This window comes from Pholis gunnellus (assembly GCF_910591455.1).
Source record: "Pholis gunnellus genome assembly, chromosome: 11".
In the NCBI taxonomy this organism is placed as follows: Eukaryota; Metazoa; Chordata; class Actinopteri; order Perciformes; family Pholidae; genus Pholis; species Pholis gunnellus.
In genome coordinates, this window is record NC_136538.1 from 6,206,010 (window position 1) to 6,228,159 (window position 22,150).

General features: G+C 47.4%; 1 protein-coding gene across 1 annotated transcript in view; it reads left to right on the forward strand.

Annotated features, from left to right (window-relative positions):
* adgra1b (adhesion G protein-coupled receptor A1b) overlaps window positions 1-22,150 on the forward strand; it is a gene marked incomplete at its 3' end in the record, with an annotated part of 137,689 nt that overhangs the window by 28,316 nt on the left and 87,223 nt on the right. Inside the window, exons 8-12 of the mRNA XM_079168841.1 lie at window positions 8,111-8,275; window positions 11,022-11,226; window positions 12,042-12,191; window positions 13,170-13,331; window positions 13,649-13,888. Coding sequence (XP_079024967.1) covers window positions 8,111-8,275; window positions 11,022-11,226; window positions 12,042-12,191; window positions 13,170-13,331; window positions 13,649-13,888 — 922 coding nt within the window. The remainder of the gene's footprint in view (window positions 1-8,110; window positions 8,276-11,021; window positions 11,227-12,041; window positions 12,192-13,169; window positions 13,332-13,648; window positions 13,889-22,150) is intronic.

Here is a 22,150-nt window from a genome sequence, read left to right on the forward strand (position 1 = left end):
TAAAAACACAATCGGCTTAAATAAAATATGATCCATAGTTTGCGTTCGCTAAAAATATTAAAAGTAGTGAAGATTTGCTCCACCTCTGCTCAGACAGCAAGGTATAACTAACATAAATAATACACCGCATTTTGTTGACAATACTTCTGTTCTCTCTTCAAGCTGCTCTCATCCATGTCATTACATTTCCGATGGATCGAATGATTGTGTGTGTGTGTAAGGTGAATAACCATCAACTGACTCAGCAGTTCCTCTCAGATCAGGTTTTCTGGCTCGCAACTACTCCAGTCACAGCATCAGCTGTTTGAACAAATAAGCTCAGATAACTTTACACGACGATGTTAGCGACTAGCTGGTGAACATTTAGCTGCCGAGGAGCCCGAGATTTCCCCTGATGAGTTTGCGGAGACCAAAAACAGCTAAAAGAAGAGTTTGCATACATCGTATAAAACAAATGGTAGTGTTGCTCCATGTCTGATAACGCATTCGCCATCTCAACTTCATATGCTAATAATAACGCTTTCTTGTTGACTTATGTGAAAGTTGCTGAAAAATGAATTGATGCGAGTTATTTGTAACGCGGCGTTTTTATACTGCGTTACAGCTGCTGTACATGAAGGCGTGTAGAGATTGTAGAACGTGAACATCATCATTGCTCTAACCACAGAGAGATTCTGAACATCACATTAGACAATAAAACTCACTAATATCAAACATAATATCGTACAACAGTCGAGAGATTGAGGTGTGAAGTCACTGGCTTATTGTTGGGGTGTCACTGTACTGTAAGTAGAAGTCCTTATGCAACGGGCCCTCTGTGTTGGCTGTGTAGCGACTGTTCTGCTCCCGTTCCAGCCACTCTGCTTCCTCGGTGCCATCAGCACAAGCTGCACTGCTCTCCCCCCCCCCCCCCTCTCAAGAAAACCAGTCCCCCACGATGTTGACTCTGCTTTTCCAGCTCAGTGTCCCAACGGAACGTGATGAATTTCTTGTTGCTCACATTCTGATTAGAGGCCCCCGCTTTGCAATCACCCGCCGCTCTCCTCGCCTTTAGACAAATAATGCAGCTTTTCTCTCCCCCGTGCAGAACCCGTCATGTTGCTCTTGGCGCCTGAAACGTCTCCTCTCCCGGTGAGAGAAAGGGAGCAAGGAGCAAGGAGCAAGGAGCAGACATCATTTCCATAGCTGATGAGTGTGCAACGGAGCTCGGTCCAACAACAACACTCCGCCGTGCCTGGGCTGAACTTCACCCTTCAACCCTGAGCTCTGTCTTAAATTGCGGCGTTGACAGAGACGTGCGAGGGGGCGGGGGGCGGGGGGGCGGGGATTTAAAGTCCTGCGATCTCACTGGTCCAACGCTCGTTTAGACAAAAAACAAATGTTTTGGCCTTTGACGTGCCAGACGCCGTCAGGGCTTATTTAGACCACAGTGGATGTCGCATTAGCCCTTAGCGGCCCGCGCTGGTGTCGTTCACCATTCGTCGCGCGGCGTTGCAGCAAGGCGAGCGGGGATGCCAAAGTGACCTCTGTGAAGGTCAACCCAAAAATGCTCTGCGGCTGTTTTTTTCTCGGCCCGAATTCGGCTCATCCCGCTTTAGGCTGCGTCGGGCAAACGGCCAGTTTAGACGCTCAAGAACATCACGTGATCCTCGCTCACCGCTGCTGTGGAATAGATCTTTTTTCCTGTTTGTTTGCAGCTTGTCGTACTGTATTCTCTCAGCGTATCATCATAGCCTCTTATTCGCTAGCGCAGGTGGGCCGATAAGCTGATCCGTTTACGTTGCTCGGGGGGGGGGGGGGGGTTTGTCCCATGAGGCCCGATGGCTCCGATGCGGGCCAGACTCCTGCTGAGTAATGGTGTCAAGCCAAACCCCCGGTATTAGCCATGCTAGCGGCAGCCGTGGGACCGGCCTGTGATTCATGTTTCATTAATCAAACATTTCCGAGCCCTGTAGCGAGCTACGGCGGACACTTTGGATGTATCTTACTTAATCCTCTCCATTTTTAATCAGGCTAATCTTGCACAAAACGATGAACCTGGTTTGGAAGTATCACTGAAGGCAGAGGAAAAAGGGAAATGTGTCTCTCTCTCTCTCTGCCCTCTCCTCCATGTCTCTGCTGGGATCTCTCTCCAGCTTTAATCTCTGCTCCTGCTTACAAACATAAACTGTAATTTGATTAAATTCTACCCACATATCTTTCCGCTCTTATTGCGTCCTACTACGGTTTCTTCAAATCCCTGCCTCTGTTGTTTTTTTTGTTTTTTTTCCCTCCTTTTCTATCATGAGTTTAGCGGTCGGTTTACAAGCTTCTGTCCAACACCAGTTGCCAAGGAGACCAAATTTGATTATGTCCACACATATGCAATTTGACCTTCCGGGTTCATCCTTTTTTTACTCCGTGCCTGTTTGTCAGTGAGGAAAAATAAACGCTCTTGGTTGCACGGGTTTGAGTTTAACAAGGACACAGCGAGATGTGAATGATTTAACAGTCTTTATGAGAGTGTGCTGAGCAGAGTAGTGAGTGGAGAGAGAGAGGGCTAGGACGAGGGGGATGATTTGATATGGATGCTGCTCCGACCTGAAGAAAAAGTCATTATATCGGAGTATACACACACACACACACACACACACACACACACACACACACACACACACACACACACACACACACACAAACTGACAGACCACGAATTCAACCATCAGCGAGCTGTGAGTGAAAATGTCCCGGCTCTTTGGGACACTCGTTGGGCAGAGAGGACAGATTGAAAGTTTACAGTCTCGTAAGCGACATTATGGAAACAAATTGTTGAATATCGGCATGCGAGCGTAAGCGCTCCCTAATTAGTCCTCGGGGAGCCGCTCCTACAATGGCGCAGTGTTGCTGTGGATGTAGGTCAGTGCTTTGTGTGGCCCTGCTCCACTGCGCTCCACATACCGGGGTCTTCTTCCTTCAGACGTTCATTTACGTGAGGATGACCTTTTTTTTCTGTAAACCGGACCGGCCACTGGAGCCGTTTTCCCTCCGCTCCCCTTGTGTTGTCTGGGTGCAGCGGTTCGACCAGGGCCGCTTGTGACCAGGCTGCAGCAGGATTCACCTCCTGTAGTGAAGCTTTCCTTCGCAAGGCAGCCGGGAGGGGAGTAGGAGAGGGAGTAGGAGAGGTGTGTGTGTGTGTGGGTCTGTTGGGGGTGGGGGTGGGGGTGGGGGGGTTTCCCAGCATTCAGACAGTTGGCCCATGTACAGCGATGATGTAACTGTCCTCTCTGCAGACCGCTCATGGTTGAGAAGAGACAAGTGCAGCAGCTCTGTCGTACACGCCTGAGTCACACAGTGGCAAGAACACATGCAAAACCACCATCATCATCATCACCATCATCATCATCACCATCATCATCAGCATCATCACCATCACCATGAGCATCCATAACATAATCTAATTCATCTGTTTAGTTTCTTGCACTGGCGTCGCCGGTCATTATTTATTATGTGAACATTCCTTAAAGATGAATAAATGACCAAAAAGGTTGAATGACGCTTCAGCCCCTTTAATGTAATAAATAATAATCCCAAAAGCCACACACCTCTTTGATGACTTGGATGGAAATCAGAGTTTATCAGCAGATATTTGTCCATTTAAGTTTTCAGCAAAGTTGGAGTATATTGTTAAAAGCTTACATCATTTCTTTCTAGCTGGGGCTTCATTAATGACTTAATCACCAGTTGGTTATTGAGCGGTGGGGCTGCTATGTGTGGACACGTGGCGTTTGATTGTCAACTATCATTTGCTCTCTGCAAACACAACAATAACAATTACATAACTATAACATCAAGTGCCGACAGAACACAGACAGATGCAGAAATAGATAGAAAAATGATGGCGAACATAGCAAAAACCAAACAAAACAACAGCTCAGAGGATATGTGAGCCACGAGTCCTGCTCATAACAGCTCCAGTTACCCCCCCCCCCCCCTTCCCCCCCCTCTAACGCTAACAGCCCTGCCAGCAGTGAGCAGCACCAGAGGGGCTTATTACTGTAGCACGTCACAGGTGGCCTCTCCCCATTGTTCTAAGCTGGCCTCTCGATGCCTGCCTCCACTTTGTCATTTTCACCAGTTTTCTTGTCGCTCGACGAGAATGATGAAGCGACACATTTGTAGAATGAGGCCAGGACACCGGAGTGGAAATGCAAAGTGAATAGCAGTTTACTCAAAGGTGAGCGCTGGAGTTTTGGACTTCCGGAAAGGGCTCAATATGTGGGTCCCTGTTCTGTTTGTCTCGTGCACGATGACGTGCAACTGCCAATTGTTTCTCAATAGTGCGCTGATCTAGAGGTGGCCGTGATGCAGCAATGCACCAGCAAAGGCAAGAAGACAGATATTTAAGTCAACAATGCTTTTAAAGATTTCAAAATTTTTAAGAATAGCCAGCTTTCTGTATTTTATGAGAAAGGAAATGCACTAATATGCAGAATCCGTAGACAACAGGACAAGATGTTGGTATCGGAGGCGTTCTGGTTCCCCATCTGTAGTCCGGGTAGTATGGACCAATCACGTTCAAGCTGGCTTCGGTTGAACGCAGGTGAACCGTACGTGTGGAGGGCAAAAGAGGTGAAATGCATTCTGGGAACCCACCGGCTATCGACTGACAATGATTTAGCTTTTTATTGGTAAAAAAAAGAAGCTAATATCATTCATTCATTAGCATCATTTACTCAGTTTTCAGTTTGCGAGGCGTTTTACATCGGATGACGGATTAAAAATATTTGTACGCATTTGCACGTATTTGGTGTTCAAAGGCCTCAACAATGAATGCGAACATAAATCAGTTTTGTGTTAAAGTTAATACAATGTGCCTGATGTCAGCAACGTGAACTCACACATACCATTCCTGCACATAGAAGGTTACAAGAGAAATGTGGCCGATCTTGGACCAGATGATCTGGGGAATGAGAGAGACGGATACAGGAAAGTCGAGCGCCTGGTCATTCACTGGTGGGGTTACAGTGGGGCGACTGTCATTCTCAGTGGAGGTTATAGCCCCATCGGTTCCCCACCTCAGCGCTGCCTGTAAACCCACATTTCTGTGGGTTTTTCACTAACAAGCCCCTGCAAACAGATTTTTTTTTCTGTAGAGGAACGTCTCGAATACTGAAATCCCTCAAGTTCCGCTTCGCTAAATCAGTAAGCAAAGTGGGAAGTGTTGGCTTTACATGCAGCATTTGTAACATGGACATGCGCTACCATTATCGTTATCCTGCGTGACGATGGAAATCAGTTTGAGGGGTATCCCAATGAATTACCCTGCAAATAAGAGTGTGATGAGCATGACTAACAATAACCCTGCAATATGTCATGTTTAGATTAGGTTTTATTAGACGACGTATGTCCTCATCGGGGTTCGTTATATAACTGTAGCACTGCACAGATGCTGACAGCTGCACTGAGCCCAGACGGTTTCAATTTAAAGCCCGTCCACACTTCACAACTCAACGGGTGGAAGAGGGAGGACGACGTGTCACGGGGGGGGAGGTGGAGAAAGAGAGCGTGTGAGGCCGAATAAGCGTAGAGAGGTAAGAGTTAAGGACATCGTCACAGTCTGAGAGGGACTCATTTCTACTATTTTTGTGTCAGGACTCTGTGGAAATCCGTCTTCGTGACAATACCTCAAAAACGCTCCCGTCCAAACTGTGATTGGTGCAAAAATCCTTCAAAAGAACAAGTCATTTTAAGAAAATCTTTTTTTAAGGACAACTGACAATACACACACGCAATAACCCTCACATGTGTTCACAGACAGTCCCACACACACACACACACACACACACACACACACACACACACACTTGTTCTGTGGCCAAGAATGTCATCATCTCAGTCAAGCGTTCGAAATCTGATCGGAGGGCCTTTTAGAAAAGCAATCAGAAAACAACACAGAAGATGAAATCAGGACTTGTTTTATTCATTGGAGCAAAGTCGGGGGGGGGGGGGGGGGGTCAGCAGCGTTCTCTGATTTCTGCTCGTCTTCTCTGACAAAACGGGAATCAGTGGAGTTCTGTGTCTTTAGCTACAGGTTAGCTTCCAAACACTGTAGTCTGAAAGCATTTGACTGACGGACTACTTACAGGATTTACTTTTGACTCTTATTTTGTCTTAAATACACAAAAGAGAAATAAACACAAGTGTATATATAAATGCATTTAGATTGATTGTTGTATTTATGGAACATTTGATGTTGAGTTGTGGATTAGTTAGGTGCATAGGTTTACAAAGTGATTACTTCAAGTTACGGTGAGGGACTTTTAACTGGTTATAGAACCGTCTTAGTTAAATACTGATGCCTCTGTATGACCTACGTAAGTAAACCAGACCATCAGAGAGTAGATCGGCTTTCTCTATGTAGTTATAATGCTTGTAATCGGTATCGCCGGGTCGGATCGCGCTCGAAATCGGACAGAATCGTGCAGGTTTACCATAAACTCCTTCTGCTCGGACTCCTTCGGGGGCCTCCTTCAAGCTGCAGTCGGAGGTATGGGGAGAACCAGAACCAGGACTGAGTGGGGTAGTGGGTCAGATCCTGCTGCAGTAGATCGAGAGATTTTCTAAAAGGACTCTGGTGTTCAGAAACACTCCATCTTTTGTCCACAGGGACCAGCAAAGTCAACAGAAAATGAAAGTTCCTTGTACTAGCTTCAACTACAGTAGTTATTTGACTCACTCCCACTAAGACTGATAGTCCTGTAAGAGCAGTAAAGATCTATGGGAATATTAATAACCATATATTCTCATTTGTAGCCAGGTGTGCAGTGTGTCTCTGGGGATGGCAATGTCAGTCATGGGCTTCGCCACTTTGATCCGGACTGAAATATTGAAAGAACAATGGACCACACCACTACTCCTCTCTCCACCTTGATGTGCGCTCGTTCTCTTCAGTAGTCCGAACACATGCAGGCCCGGCGAGTTTGAAACTGTGTGAATGTGTTTTGTGTTCATGTGTCGGTCCAGTGATGTGCTGCAGTGCTTCCCTGCCTTCCCCCCCCCCAGTGCATCCTGGGACAGGCCTGTGTCTAAAATAGTTGCACTAGTCATGAGCATATTGAGACAGAGAGAGAAGCAGACAAAATGAAGGCATTTCATGTTTTTTGAATAATATTTCTCTCACGTCCTCTGAGAAAAGGTTCTCTGGGATTACAGCTTCTCCACATGAGAGCCTCTCAGCCATTATCATCCTCACTCTGAACTATTGCACACTCTTTGTCCGGCCTGTCACTTTATCATTTTTTCAACTGTCGCACGTTCCTTCCCCTACTTCTCATTGAAATACTTTTTAGGATATTGTGTGGGTATACTGAAAACACGACTTGATTACACACAAAGCAAAGAGTATATTTTTTTGTCAAATAAACAGTTGGCATTTCTCAAGGAGGTAATATTTCCATGGTGATAATGCCCGTTGCTTAGCAATCTCCGGCAGCTTTTATCCTTTTTTTTTTTTTTTTCTTCATAAGGAGTAAAATCCTCGAGATTAGTCGCCTTGGCAAATGGCCTGCATTGGCTCATTGTCACTGTTTCACCATCCGTTGTTTAATCAGGCATTTTCCATTGAGATAGGAATCGCTGTGACAAAGTGGGACAGATAAGCGTGAGTAATGATCATCTTGAGTCACGGGCAAACATCTGAAGCCACCGCATACCACATGCGCACCAGGGTCTTCACATGAACTGGATCTGTGGAGCGTGCACACACGTTTCCGTGGTCCCGTCCTGATGAGGAGCTTCCGCTGACTGCAGAATCCTGAAAGTGTTGCCCGAACCTTCACCCTCACCAATGCATGACCAACTCTATTCCTCAGCCTCATCAGAAAAGAATAAATCCAAACCACCTTAAATTCAAGACTTTACACAAAGATAATCCTCAATCTACATTTAACCCTAAACCCAAATCCTAATCCAGCACCTTGTCCAAACCTTTTAAGACCATTTAAAGTGCATAGCCAACACACACACACACACACACACACACACACACACACACACACACACACACACACTACTGTAGACGCATAATCCACACGGGCACGCTCACAGTTTCACGCCTCTTGTACTCCTCCAGTGAGGTCATCCTCTCCAACATCGACGTGGGCATCGCTGGCATCTGGGAGTGCCTGGTGACCAGTTCCCGTGGCAACACTTCTCAGCAAATGGAGATCGTGGTTCTGGAGACGTCGGCGCCGTACTGCCCCGCGGACAGAGTCGCCAACAACAAGGGGGACTTCAGGTGAGTCACGCCCCAACCCGTGGGAAATGCGCTTATTCACTCTCTTGGCAGGCGTTCGATGAACCGGTTGATAAAACTCTCGTGTTTGTACGGTGATTAGAGTTCTGCAAGGGGAACGTATTTCTGGAGGCCAACCCCGGAAGTCGGCATCGCACCGGTTCCCTCGACCTGAAAGCTTCAAAATGTTAATGTTTAATGTCGTAGAAGACAAATTTTAAATCTCTTAAACTTGCTTTAACGGATGTAGTTTCAGGCTTCTAACCACAAAACTCTTTACTTTGAATCGAGGGAACAGGGTGTGAAGACATGTTAACCCGTGTACGGGTTCTAGGTGGTTCCTGCAGCACTCTATAATGTATGAAGCTACCAAGTTAGCACAAGGACTGGAAACGGGTGCAAACAGCTAGCGTGGCTCAGTCCAAATTTAACAAAATCCCCCTTCCAGCACATGACTCCCCATCAAACCACAATGTGTCGTCTCTACGTGCTAGTTTATGCACACTTTTAATTAGTGAGCCTTTAAAGGTGTTGTTTGGCAGATTGTGCCACCTCAAAGAGAACCAGGCCAGCTGTTTCCCTCCGTTTCTTTATGTATCAAGCTGCGCTAGCTGTCTGTCCATCTGTCTATAAATGCACCATATCCTTGAATCAGAAGTGTGTAGCTTTCGTTTACCAACTAGTTTAGTGTAATTAGTGGTGACGGACAGTAATCGCCGGTTTTCAAAGCTGAGACCAGGAGGTCTCCCAACAAAATAAGGCAATAGTGCGCCCTATAATTTAGTCACCAGTCCTAATTACAGAGTCTCCGTATAAAAATTAAGACTGTAATCAGTCCACTCCCTCGCTCTGCCATTATCTCTACATGTACAGTACAGTTGAGGTGCTTGAGTCGGCCTCTTGCTGCTGCTTTTTGTTCCACCTGACAGGAATCTGCCACACCTGGTCGACCTCGCACCAGATGTGGCTCATTAACCGTAAAAAAATTTAAAAAAAAGGTCCGGACTCATGTGCGTACAGTAGAGCCTGGACGGTTCATAGCGTTTAGTAATAATTGGATTCGTGATATGAAAACTCCCACAAACATTATGGCTCAATGTATTTCGGCTTCATAGCGAGACTGTAAAAAAGAAGGTCACTTGTTCCTGTGACTCAGGTTTCGCATGAAAAGAGGAACAAAAACGGCACACCTCCTCGCCCTCCATCTATCCTCCTGTGTTCCTGTCCTCCGCTCTTCGTGACCACCTTGAAACCTCGTGGTCGTAACAAAACACTCTCTCGCCCGTTCCCCCCCCCCCCCTGTGGCTCCACTCCTTTTGTAGCCGCCGTACTTTACAGCCCACTTCCAGCTCAGCGAGCGCCGGGGCTTTTGTTTCTGACGGAGCACTGGACTAATGGGCTGGAAAATGAGCCCCCTACTTTGTTTGGGGGGGGGGGGGGAGAATTAACGCCATTTCTTACTAAGTAGCTGCTTGCCACCACTGCTGCAGCTGCAACACAGATGAGAGCGAAAGGAGGGGAGAAAAAAAAAGAAGAGAGAGCGAGAGAATGGGGGGAGGGAGCAGCGAGATGGCATCTCTCTCGCCTCAGAACAGATTACCTGCCTCCTGAGTGCAGAGCTCCTTTATTTTCATTTAGATGAAGTCAAAAGTGTTGCCGCTATGAGCATCACTTCAGCTCCGTGTCTCTGCGGTGGGGTTACGGCCGTCGCCTCAAGGAGAAAATCACACCAAACACAGGACGCATGTTTCTCCTCTGATCGCAGACAAATTGATCGATACGTGAGAGAACAAACAACTCTTTCCTTCAGGCCGCAGAGGCATCTACACCAGCGCCAAAGAAACACAAAAAAAGTTATTTTTATTATCTGGGAAAGGGAGGCTAACATAGTGCAGTGTGAATGTTTGGCTGACTTTTCACACTCAAATGAGCTTTATTTCATCGAAACACTAACAGGCATCACCCGGAAAATGAAAATCCCCCCCCCCCCATCACAGGTTGGTCAGTGGAGCAGCTCCAGGACTTGGCTCTTGACGATGTTATTGACAAAGTCTCATTTCTTGCTTCAGAGGAGACTTCATTGAACTTTGCATGGCCATACGAACACCACTTGTAATTACTCCTTTAGGCTGAATCGTCCCCTTCAGGAAGGAACAGGCAGGAGCAGGTTTCTCCTTCTGTCTCTCTCTCTTGTTCCATCTGTGGCAATTTAGTAACTCGCCTTCATAAAGCTCCAAAATCAAAAAGCTACATTTCCCACAATTCAATTAGATCCCGGGCTGTTGAGTTCCAATGTCTTTTACCCTCCACGCTCCCAGTTTGTACCAAAAACATTCTGTTGAATAATAATCCATGCCATAACCAAACAATAACCCCGATGAAATACTCCAGTGATTTCCAGACTTTAGGCAGCTCATTCAGAGCCACAGAATACATTTCACAGGCTGAGTAGTACCCCCCCCCCCACAAGCTCCATTGTGCACAAAGTGGAAGCACAACAAAGTTGATTATTAAAGTTAGTTGATAAAGTTAATTAAGTCAGAAGGCATCACCAAGACAACACATTGTTTCACAATCAAGTATCGGAATCTGCCGTCTTCTGCAGAAAAAGAAAAAGGTAATTAGAGCTAGCTGTAAATCAAATATGCAAATTAATAATTTCCTAAGCACAGGAAGGATGAAATTGCCATCTGGTGCCGCGAGTGAAGACTCCCAAACTCGCTCCATTCACTGATATCTTGTGTGGCAGGTGGCCAAAGACCTTGGCTGGCACCCTGGCCTTCCTGCCCTGCACTCCCGCCGCCGGCCGGGCGGGGGGCGGCCCTCACCCCTCCGGCCAGAAGGCGAAGAAGGCGTGGCGGAGCTGCGACCGCGCCGGACGGTGGGCCGAGGAGGACTACACTCAGTGCCCGTACGCCAGTGAACTGACCCGCGTGCTGCACGAGCTCACACAGGTATCTGATCCACACTCTGTTCTCGTTGTCAGTGAATCCGTTCCAGTTCTTACCGACGTTCAGCATGTCAACTTTGACATATTTGCCGGCGTTCCGATAACTTCGTATTCCTAGAGCACAGAAAACAAATCCGTAGCCTGCAGGTGTTTGCACATCTGTACGCGTCGGCCTTTACGTACATGATGCGAGCCGACAGGCGGCGAGCCCGTGTGGTTCTGCGGTACTCGTGGGAATACAGCGCCACATTAAAGCGTTACTTTAACTACACGCATTGCATGAAATAACAGTAAGAGTGATTTATAATTTATTACATGTTGTCAAAGCTGTTTCATGTGACGACGGACTGTGTGATCATCTCCTGTTTCATTCTACCGCCGCACCAACATCTGGCCTCAAATTTCATCAGTTGCCTTTTCAAAATCCATCTGAGCGACTCTTCACATCGGCATAAGTTAGACTCAAAGTATAGGTCACTTTTAAAGCTGTCTGGCCTGTTACTCCTGTCATTTCTTTTTTCCCCCTGAGTGGTGAGGAACAACAAGAGTTGGCCTTTCATTAAAAACTACAGGGCGACTGGTGTATTAACTGCATGCCAAATGAATCAAAGCACACGAGGCCAAATGGCCTCGCATGAAACGTACATTACATCACTCTTAGCAAACGTCACGGAAAACAAAGAGGGCAGCTGAGAAATAACACACACAAAATCAAATACATCAGTGTGTGTGTGTGTGTGTGTGTGTGTGTGTGTGGATATTAATGATGTTGTGAATTTCACAATGAACGTAGGGGAAACACTCCCTTTTATATTCCAGATAACCGTCAACGCCACCAACGCTCAGCCTTTAGGCCGGCAGTTGGTGGCCTTCACCAGCAGGGCGGCGCAATTCACCGACGTCATGGACGTCATCTTCGTCACGCACCTGGTGGAGAGGCTGACGAGGCTGGTGGACAAACGCAGAGACGTGAGTGTGAGCGCACGCAAAGAGAAACGCCTCGTAGATCCAGACACGACAGTGTGAAAGACGGCTGTTTCCTTTCAAGCACGTGTTTCTCAAACTTACCGTACTCGCATCGTTAGCTGCTGCTCCTGTTTTGATGCAAAAACAGTTCATCCACTCCAGACGTAACGACGGCTTCTCCAGTGTCCCGGTTGAGCGAAACAGAAAAAGGGCCCTTAAGTGGACCTCAGCGTTCAAAAAAGACACGGCGACACGCTGTCGCTCTGGCTTCAATCCATTGCAGACGGCTTAACTTTTCACCTCCTAACATTTTCCTCCCGCCCGCCACAGCGCTGGACCAGAATACTGATCATGGTCATGAAGACGCATCTCTTCTTGAGCAAGTTTTACCTCAAGTTTTTTCCCGTTTTTGTGTCCGCAGGAAATGGGGGGGGGGGGGGGACTTTACGTCATGCCAAAGGTCGGGTTGTGCGAGGGGAAGGCCATTGAGCTCAAGTCGGTGAAGAGAATCAATATTAGCTCTCACTTGTCCAATTACTCATCATGGGTCACCCGGGAGGAGATATTATGAGGAGATACTTAATGTTTATCATTCCTGGGACAATGCTGATGAGACCACCCTCATTCATCCAATAAAGAACAGTCGAACGAGGCAACAATGAGAAGTACAGTAAGTAAATAGCAAACTGCCATCCCAGGGAAGCGATTAGGCCCCATCGGAGCCACTAATCTAAATTAAATCTCCCCATAATGAATGAAGCCACCATTTGCCTCCCTCCCAATTCTGACTGGAGATTATAAATGTGCCTGTTGTTGCGGATGTGATTGATGTGCATGATGAGTCTGCCTCCTCCTGTGTGTGTGTGTGTGTGTGTGTGTGTATGTGTGTGTGTGTGTGTGTGGGCTTCGTACAGTACAGTTTGTGCCGTTTTGTCTCCGCGCGCATCATTTTGCGCCACACGTCTGCTTGCGTCTTCACAGCTGGGGGACTACATCTCGGACGTAGCCAGCAACATGATGCTGGTGGAGGAGCACATCCTGTGGATGGCGCAGAACGAGGCGCGAGCGTGCACCCGCATCGTGCAGTGCGTGGAGCGCATCGCCGACCTGGCGCTGAGCGGAGACAACCAGGTCATCTCCAAGGTACAAGGCAGACACTCACTCAGTCGGGGGGCGAAGGTTGATTATCTGACTAAATGTCCCGTAGCCTTACCTTTTCTTTTCTTTTTTTGTCTCGCAGAGAAGTTAATTTGGCTTCAGCAGATAGCTCGAATAAGGCGAGAGAAAGATAAATTGCTTCCTTTGTTTCTTCTCGCTTCCCCCTGTCTATTATTTTCCCTCTCTCTGCTGTCGCTTGGGATAAAAGCATCTGCTTAATGACTAATATATAAATCTCTTCCGCCGCCGCCCCACTCCTAATTCATGGCCTCCCCCCCCCCCCCCCCCCCCCCCCCCCCCAGGTATCTGCGAACATCGCTCTGGAGGCCTTCCTCATCCGCCCGTCTAACTTCCTCGGCCTGTCCTGTACGGCTCACCAGCGGCCCCCCCCCTCGTCCGCCACCTCGCCCCCCCCCGCTGACGGCCGCTCCCGCGCCGGCAAGGACGCGAGACGAGAGCGCGACGCCGCGGGGGAGTCGTTGCTCAACTTCAAATGCCACACTGTCAACAACAGCGGCTCGCCGGCCGGCCAGCTCAGCAAGGTAGGGGCGCCGGTTTAATAAATGGTGTGAAACTTTCTAAAATGTGCCGCTCCGTGAATCCACCGAGTCCGCTCCGAGGTCAGGAAACAGCGTTCTCTGACTGCTTCTCTTTGTCACTCCCAGCGGGTTTGAAAGACCACACACTTTTGTATTTCCTGACACTGTGTTCAAAATGCAGGAGTGAGAGAAGAAGGGGGACACGATGTTCTACCAGAGAGAGAAATGAAATATGAGAGGGGGGGAGAACGGCTTGTACAGCCGCTCGTGGGCACGGTGGTAAAATGAATTCTCCAGCGCCACACAGGTTGAAGCATGCGGGAAGGATTACCAAAGGCCCCGAAGTCTGTTGTCACCTATTTGTCCCGGTAAGGTGACACCTTGTTTGGGTTTGTTGGCACGCCATAGATCAGCCAGCGATAGGCGGGGTCGTAGCGGGGCCAGCCCCCCCCTCTCTACTCCACTGTGATGAATAAGATGGCCTTGTGTCCCGTCACTTTAACTCAGCTGCGGCTCCGTTTTTCGGCCGTTTCAAAAGACAAACTGCACGACAAAGGGGGGGGGGGCAGGCGAAACATTCGGCTCCCCTGGCACTGAAGTGACATAGTTCTGCAACATGTGAACAGTTTGCTCCCTCTAGCTATTCTCTCCGCTGATGAATTCGTCAGCGTGCACGTGAGCGTACCCCGTCTGTGCATGTTAATCCGTGTGTGTGTGGGGGGGGTCCATTGGTGTGTGTTTTGTCTTTCAGTCTGAGCGCTTATTCCATTTCCCTCATCTTCTTCTTCTCTGGTGAGACGTGTGTTAAGTATCTGCGTTTTTTGTCAGCAATTGCAGCGCTTAGTTCCAGCTCCTGACTGTGTGTGAGTATGCATGTATGTATGTATGCATACATGTATGTATGTGTATATGCATGTGTGCATATATGTCTGGGTTTCTGGAAGCTGAGTCGGCTGCATCACTTGGAGGACAGTGCTGCGTTTCTAGAGGCCGCCGCGCAAATTGGGTCTAAATCACTTCTTGATGATTTCCAGATGGACTTTGTCAAATTGCGACGCAAATGTGGAGAAAACACTTTTCTTGTTTCACACTACAAAAAAGGCGTATCTCCGGGGCTGCACTTCACAGCTCTGACAGGTTTCTCTGCACTCCTAAAGTCGTGCTCGTCTTGGCACCGCGTGTCCTTGAGTAGAATGTTTGAACGTGAAACTGTCGGAGGATTTGTCTTTTCTCAAACTGTAAATATGAGAGGACGCTCTCCAGGGCTTCTAATCACTGCCTAACCTCGAGGGAGAGTCTTTCTCTTAAAGCCTTCATTTGGTACAGTCCACAGACTGTATACAAGAGGTGGGACGCGGTCACCGTGATGTCACTCACTGGTTGACGTCACTCATTTTGGCCGTCGCCATCTTGTTTTTCTTTCCAACCAGTAGTGACACGAGAGGGTGCAACAGATCGTTCAGTCAGACATTTTTATGTGACCAACAGGTTACAGTTGACTTTCATGAAGTGAAAACACACGATGAACTATGAAAGGGATGAAGTTGTAAGACAAAAACGCCGTGGCAGCGACCTGTCAATCACAAGGTAGCCCCGCCCTGACCCCTGCTTTACGGTCTATTTGACTCTAAATGGGACCGTCGTTTGCTAAATGAACATCGGCTTTGATGAAAAGCACGAGGTGAAGAAGTGTAATACTGTTTCCAGCTCATTTAGCATGCGGAGTGAACACAGCTCGTCCTCCCGGGGCGATTCACACTCTCCCACCTACGAGCTGCCCGGCTTCCACAGCTCCCGCCCCCCCTGGAACAGTTGTGGCGGGAAGAGCGAGAGAGCACTTTAATTGTAATTGTTGAGGGACACGAAAGTGACTTCAACAGCCTATAAAAGGGCTCTAATCTATTCACGGTTTCGCCCCCCACCCCCCACCCCTCCCTTTCTCTCTCTACCCTTCACAGGGCATGTGGGAAAGACTTCGCCAATTACTGATAATATGAGAAAATATCTCCCAGGACGAATCCTTTAGCAGATGCTTCGTCTCAATCACAGGCGACTTGTGCTGCTGAGAGTCTGAATCAGACCCCAATATTTTGATCTCACCAAATGGTCTGGAAATAGTCGCTAAACAGGAGTCCCACTCATTCACTTCAGATGTCACATGTTCAGTACTATGGAATCTCTGCCACGTGTTGTGAAACCATGTTAAAGCAGGAAAGACAAACGAGTCGTGCTTTGACTCGAGAGGAACAGTTGGAGGGATATGTGAGGAGTCTTTGGTGATCAGATGAACCCGCCCACCGCAGGATGGCCCGTACCGGAATACCCCCCCCCCCCCCCCCCCGAGCGTAGAAGCGCTGTACGGCCCAGATGAAGATCTGCATGGATGTAATCTGGAGCAGGGACACCTGAGGTGGAAGGCTGCAACAAAACCAAAAAGCAGCCGAGAAAGTTCCAGCTTTAACATTTGAAGATCTTGCTGATTTGAACGTTTGCTCATCTTAGAACTACGGTTGCCTCTGTTTCACTATCGCACTTATTTTTATTATTATTACCACACACTGAGCAAATCAAGTGGTTAAACAGTGTAGGTGTGAGTGCGACATACTGAAATTAAATGAATAATCAATTTGAATTGCATAATGCAAAAGTCAAGACTCATCTGGGCGGTGAGCGTCTGGCTCAAGCTGTGCCGGATGCAATATTAAAAGGAAAATATTGCGGATAGCTCCTGCTTCATGGGCTACAGCCTGCCTGAGACTAATGTGACCAGAAAGGTTTTGTTTTAAGGGATAATTCATATCTGATTTTTAATTTTGTGTGTGTGTGTGTGTGTGTGCGTGTGCGTGTGCCCTTCTTATATTTGAAAACACGTGTACACGATCTACTTAACACTTGGTAGATGTATTGCTGGGGACCCAAGGGCGTGCAGTGTGCACGTTGGTGCAGTTTCGGACCCACAGACACGTTCAGTATTCATAAACTATGAATAAACAATAAATAAGTCGAGCATGTCGTCTACAGCGGGCCTTTACGCGCCGCGGCTCACCGGCTGCAGCGCCCTTTAGCTTGAGCGGTTCTCGACCGTGCTTCACAACTTAACACCAAGGTTTTGACTTCAAAGAATCTGATCCCTTTCATGGAAATTGAATGACAATTAACTCTTTTCTTTCTGCCGGTTTTGTTCGAGCTACGAGTAAAGAAAGTCTTCAAGATCTCTCGCTATCAGGAAGTCTTTCAGCACCACAGCGAGTTGGTTCTGATGCCTCACAATAGCGTCGGCCGAGGGTGTCTCGACTCACTTTTTTTTCCTTATCATATATTTGAATGCTCCAAGCGTCGACTGCGTGTGTGTTGCCATGCCAATAAGTAAAGCGCACATCATTCGGCTGAGACAAATCTCATAATTGTGGCTCTCGCAGCAGGCTGCCTAAGCCAGCATTAAGTTGGAGGATGAAGGAGAGCTTAGACACCAACTAGCCCTCAAAAAGGATGCGTCCAACTCAAAGCCGGAGCGAAGCAGACGTATAGACGTCATAGTGGGAGATTTCACGTCAGAGATCCAAATGAAACCAGCAGCCATTCTGAGTGTGAAAGTAGCATCTTTACTCCCACCATGTGTGTTCAGAGTTCAAAGTCAATACATTTTGGTATATCAGGAGCTCAGGAAGTGCAGATGCACACACACGCGCACACTCCCGTATGACTCATCAGTCAGTCTGTCTGACGCTGCTCAGTTTAACAGCTCACTGTGAAGGCTGCAACCGACACACAGCACCACCGCTTGTTATCGAGCAACGGAGATAGTACAAAGATACAGACGGGCAGAAGAGAAGGGCTAAGCAGCCCTAGTTTGATGTCATCCCATAATCATGAATCTTTTTTGTATTTTTATTTATGCCTCCACGCCGGCGACCACCGTGGACGAAGAAGACATGTTTTCAGGTTGTACGAGCGTTCTCAGGAACGCGATATCTCGGGAACGTCTTGAGGGAGATTTCTTCAGATTTGAGCACAAACGTCCACCTGGACTCGAGGATCAACTGATTAGATTTTGGAGGTCAGAGGTCGAGGTCGCTGTGACCTTACGTCCGTCTCATTCCTGTCGAGGCGATATCTCGGGAACGCCTTGAGCGAAATATCTTCAGATTTGGCACAAGCGTCCACTTGCACTCAAGAATCAACGGATTTAGATTTTTGGTGATCGAAGGTCACCTCACAAAAGACCTTTTGGGCCATGACTCAAGAAATCCTGTTAATTATGACAATTTCATGTCTAACAGGTTAAAAATGACGAAGTGGTGACATTTTGGGCAGAAATGGAAGCAAACTGCAACACGACCAAGAGGCAGTAATTCATGTTAGCCAAAGTAGTTCCACATGTCCATTAACTGTCAGATGGTAATTTGTCATTGAATGGTATGTACAGTAAATCAAGATGGAAGTGAAGTGAAAGTCAGAGCCTGTGTGAAGTCGACAAACACGTCCTCATAGAGCTCAAGTGTCGCTGCCAGCGGCGGAGTGTCATTAACTAGAACGGTGGCACGCAAACTTTTGTCAAGAAGGGCTTTAAAAGTGATTAATGGGCCAGCTCCTTAAAAAAACTACAGACTTCCCCATAAACTGGGCTCCTTTTCCAGCCCCCCCCCCCCCTCGTCCTCATGTAACTGGCTGAACGGCTGAGTGATCTGCTCTCCGTCTCACTCTGGCAGACGCTCAGCACCGTTTAGAGCCGTTTGGGTCCAACTGGACTAAGACACACAGCATATGGCCCCGCTGTGCCAACACCTCGCCAAAGAGTGGCGTGATAAAACACAGCCGTACGACACCAGCGCCTTATCTGTCTCCTCATTGACTTTCTGTTTTTTCCCACAGAAACGTCTTGTCAGATTGTTATAGAGGAAGGTCAAAAGAAAGAGGGGACTTTCTTCAGAGTTTTAATAATTAAATAGTACGTGATAATGTCCCTGTTGTGTGTGTTTTTTGTGTATATAAATATATCTTTTGTTTCGCAGATTCCAGCAAGATTTTTATTTTCACATCTCTGCGTATGGAGTATCTCACCCACGTGTTAATATTACAACATTGCACAAATGTAGCGTATGTAAATGGACACACATTTTCCTCTAGTCACTGAGGCATTTTGATCGCAGATTCATATTTAGCACACACTGTTTCAAAGGTCTGCGTAAAACCTAATTGGTAGGGGCAAATCTGACACAGCGAAGGCTTTGCTTATTGAACGTTCCCTAAAAAAGTCCCGATCAGAAACCGTACGCGTTCTCTGTCTTCACACACTTCACTAGAAAGTTGACTTTGAGCTGTTGCTTTCTGCAGGAATTTGTGAACAAATGTTTGGCACGAATAAAAATAAAAGAAAAGCTCTCTTGCGTGCTTGAGCTGAAAAGGAGCAGGTTAGGTGATGTTTTCAACGCTACGTTGCGTATATTGCAGTGATTGACAGCTGTCACGGGGTATTTGTGGTGCAATTGGAGGCGTTTTATTGGAGTATTCTAAATAGTCTTAGGCATTGGTTCCCAAACAACACAGGTGGCAGGGATTCTGATACAGGATATCTACATCAGAAGAGAGAGATAATCTCATGGTACACTTATACATACACACATGTACAGTATATATGGCAATATATGAGGTGAGGGAAGAGGAATCGTCACGTTTTTCCTGTTGGTATTTTTATTGGAAAGTGGATCTTTTGGATCAATTTTGAGGAAGCCCAATGGTTTGCATGTTCAACGTTTTATTGTAAGTGTGTCATGCATTGTGGGAGTCAAACTGGTCTGGTCTTGATTGGTTTTAGCCCTTCAAAGTCTTGGTCTTGTCTCTGCCTCGATACACTCTATTCTTGGTCTTCACTTGGTTTCGATACACTCTGGTCTTGGTCTGGACTTGGTCTCAGTTTAGGTGGTCTTGACTACAACACGACCAAGTGAACATGGTATGGGCAAGATAATACCCTCCAAGTTGTACATTCCCTGATTATAATCCAGATCCGAGGCCTCCCCATCATCCATAACAACACAAAGTGAAGGAAAAAATAAATAAATAAACTAACTTTTCAGCTTTCTGTCAGTCATCTCATGACCCCTCAGTTGTGTCTCGGGGTGAGTCCTGACATTTAGTAATTTGTCAGCTGGCTTTGTGCTCATTGACGTGCATCAGTTATGAACTCAATCAACATATTTGAAATGTACATTTCTATCCATCGACAGATCCGATGTCTGCCTCACATCCAAGACAAAACCTTTAGAATCGCAATTAAAATGAGCTTTTGAAAAAGCACCTGTTTTTTTTTCCCCCGACTCTCGTCTGATTACTGCACGTCTGGCGGCCGACCTTTTAGTCGCCATCACACTGCTTAATACCACAATGTCACTTTGTTTGGAACAGATTCGGAACCAATTACGGCTAAATTACACAAACATATGGCGTCTCTTCCCATTCCCCAAGTCAGCGGGCATTATCCTTGGAAGTGAATTGCGGAGTGTATGGTTCATTGAGGATGACAGTTTGGGACAATTCTTACCACTTTAGATCTCCCCCTTCCTTGTCATTGACAGGTAATTAGTGGAAGCCTTTAGGCTGACCCCCCCCCCCCCCCCCCCCCCCCCCCCCTCCCACACACACACACACACACACACACACACACACACACACACACACACACACACACACACACACACACACACACACACTTACACTCACACTCACACACTCTCTCCTCAGATAGCCTCTCTCTGCTCCACAGAGCTCCGCTGCTTTTTAATTACAACCACCCGGCTCTGCGTGGGAGTGTTTGTTTGATTTTGTATTTTATTTCAGGGGGTATATGTGGATGTGAGGATGTATTTGGGATGTGTGTGTGTGTGTGTGTGTGTGTGTGTGTGTGTCAGCCTCGCTCCAGGTTAAGCCTCTATATCAGGGGACACTGTTGCAGCAGAACAGAGCCGCACAGTAAATCCTCTATGTCAGCACAGGCACCTAAGACAACCAAACATGACCCAGTTTGTCCCGATACAGTAAACGTGGCGACTTTTACGAAACGCGGAGCATCTTGATAATTTCCCTCTAATTGGAATACGTTAGGGACGCTTTGTGTACGGCGAACTCTAATAAGCTACGGAGGATTTAGAGCACTTAAACTCCGACACGAACGGCGCAAGGACTCGTCATTAGCTCGTTGACTCCGTGTGGAAGGGGAAACCCTCCCCTCCGTATTTGACATGCAAGCGACCGGAGGCTAAGAGCACGGGGTGTTGAACCGCAGCGAAGTGCCAGAGTCAAATGTCAACGTTGGACGGGTGTTACGGTTTTACGAGTTCATGTTGTGCTTCATAATGATGAGTGGGTGGCCGTTTGAATCCGAGAGCGCATAAGCATGCCCCGCGTGCGTCTTCCGAGGTGAAAACATGCATATATGCATGCTGGCATCGTGTTGGGCTCGCATGCATATGCAAAGATGTGAATATCAAGCGTTCGTATGCGTGCGGCGGCACATCCATGCAGATGCATTACGTTCCAAAAGTAAGAAGGCATATAGAAATGTTACTCCGTCCCCGAAGAATCGCTTCTTTTTTTTTCAATTCTTTTTTTCCCCCTTTCCCTTTTGCAGCTCGGTGAAACAAACAGGCCTGTGATGCAGCAGTGAGAGGCCTTGAATGCTAAACACATCATAAGAGAGCAAGGCAGCTGAGAGGAGGAGGAGGAGGAGGAGGAGGAGGAGGAGGAGGAGAGCTAGCAGACAAAAAGAGAACTGAAAAGGAAAGAATAGAATGAGAAAGAATGCATCACAGCAAAACGTGACGAATGAAAGGACATGAGACCGACAGGTGTGTCCAGGAAATGGAGAGCGAGGTGACTAAGCAGGGGAGCGAGGGAGAGCGAGACGACGAGCCGGAGAATGAGAAAGAAAAAATTGTCCTATCAGCGGCTGGAGATCAGCAGCCCTCGGGGGACTTCTGTCCATTTCCCGCGGAATGAGAGAAAGAGATTTGTTCCCCTTTTGTGGAGGAGCGGAGGAGTCGATCCTCTACTTCCTGTGTAGAACGCACGCTGGACAAGTCGTCCCCAGCGAAATCATTGCTCCCATCCCATCTTTTCTGAAGAATCTACCCAGGGAGGCCACTTCTGGCTCTGTACGTGTTCCTCCTCACTCTGCACCGCTCTGACGAGGAGACGTTTGCTCGTCACCGACTGTCCTTTTTCTTTGCTTTCATACATTTAGCCAAGATCTCATTTTCTGTGTCTTAT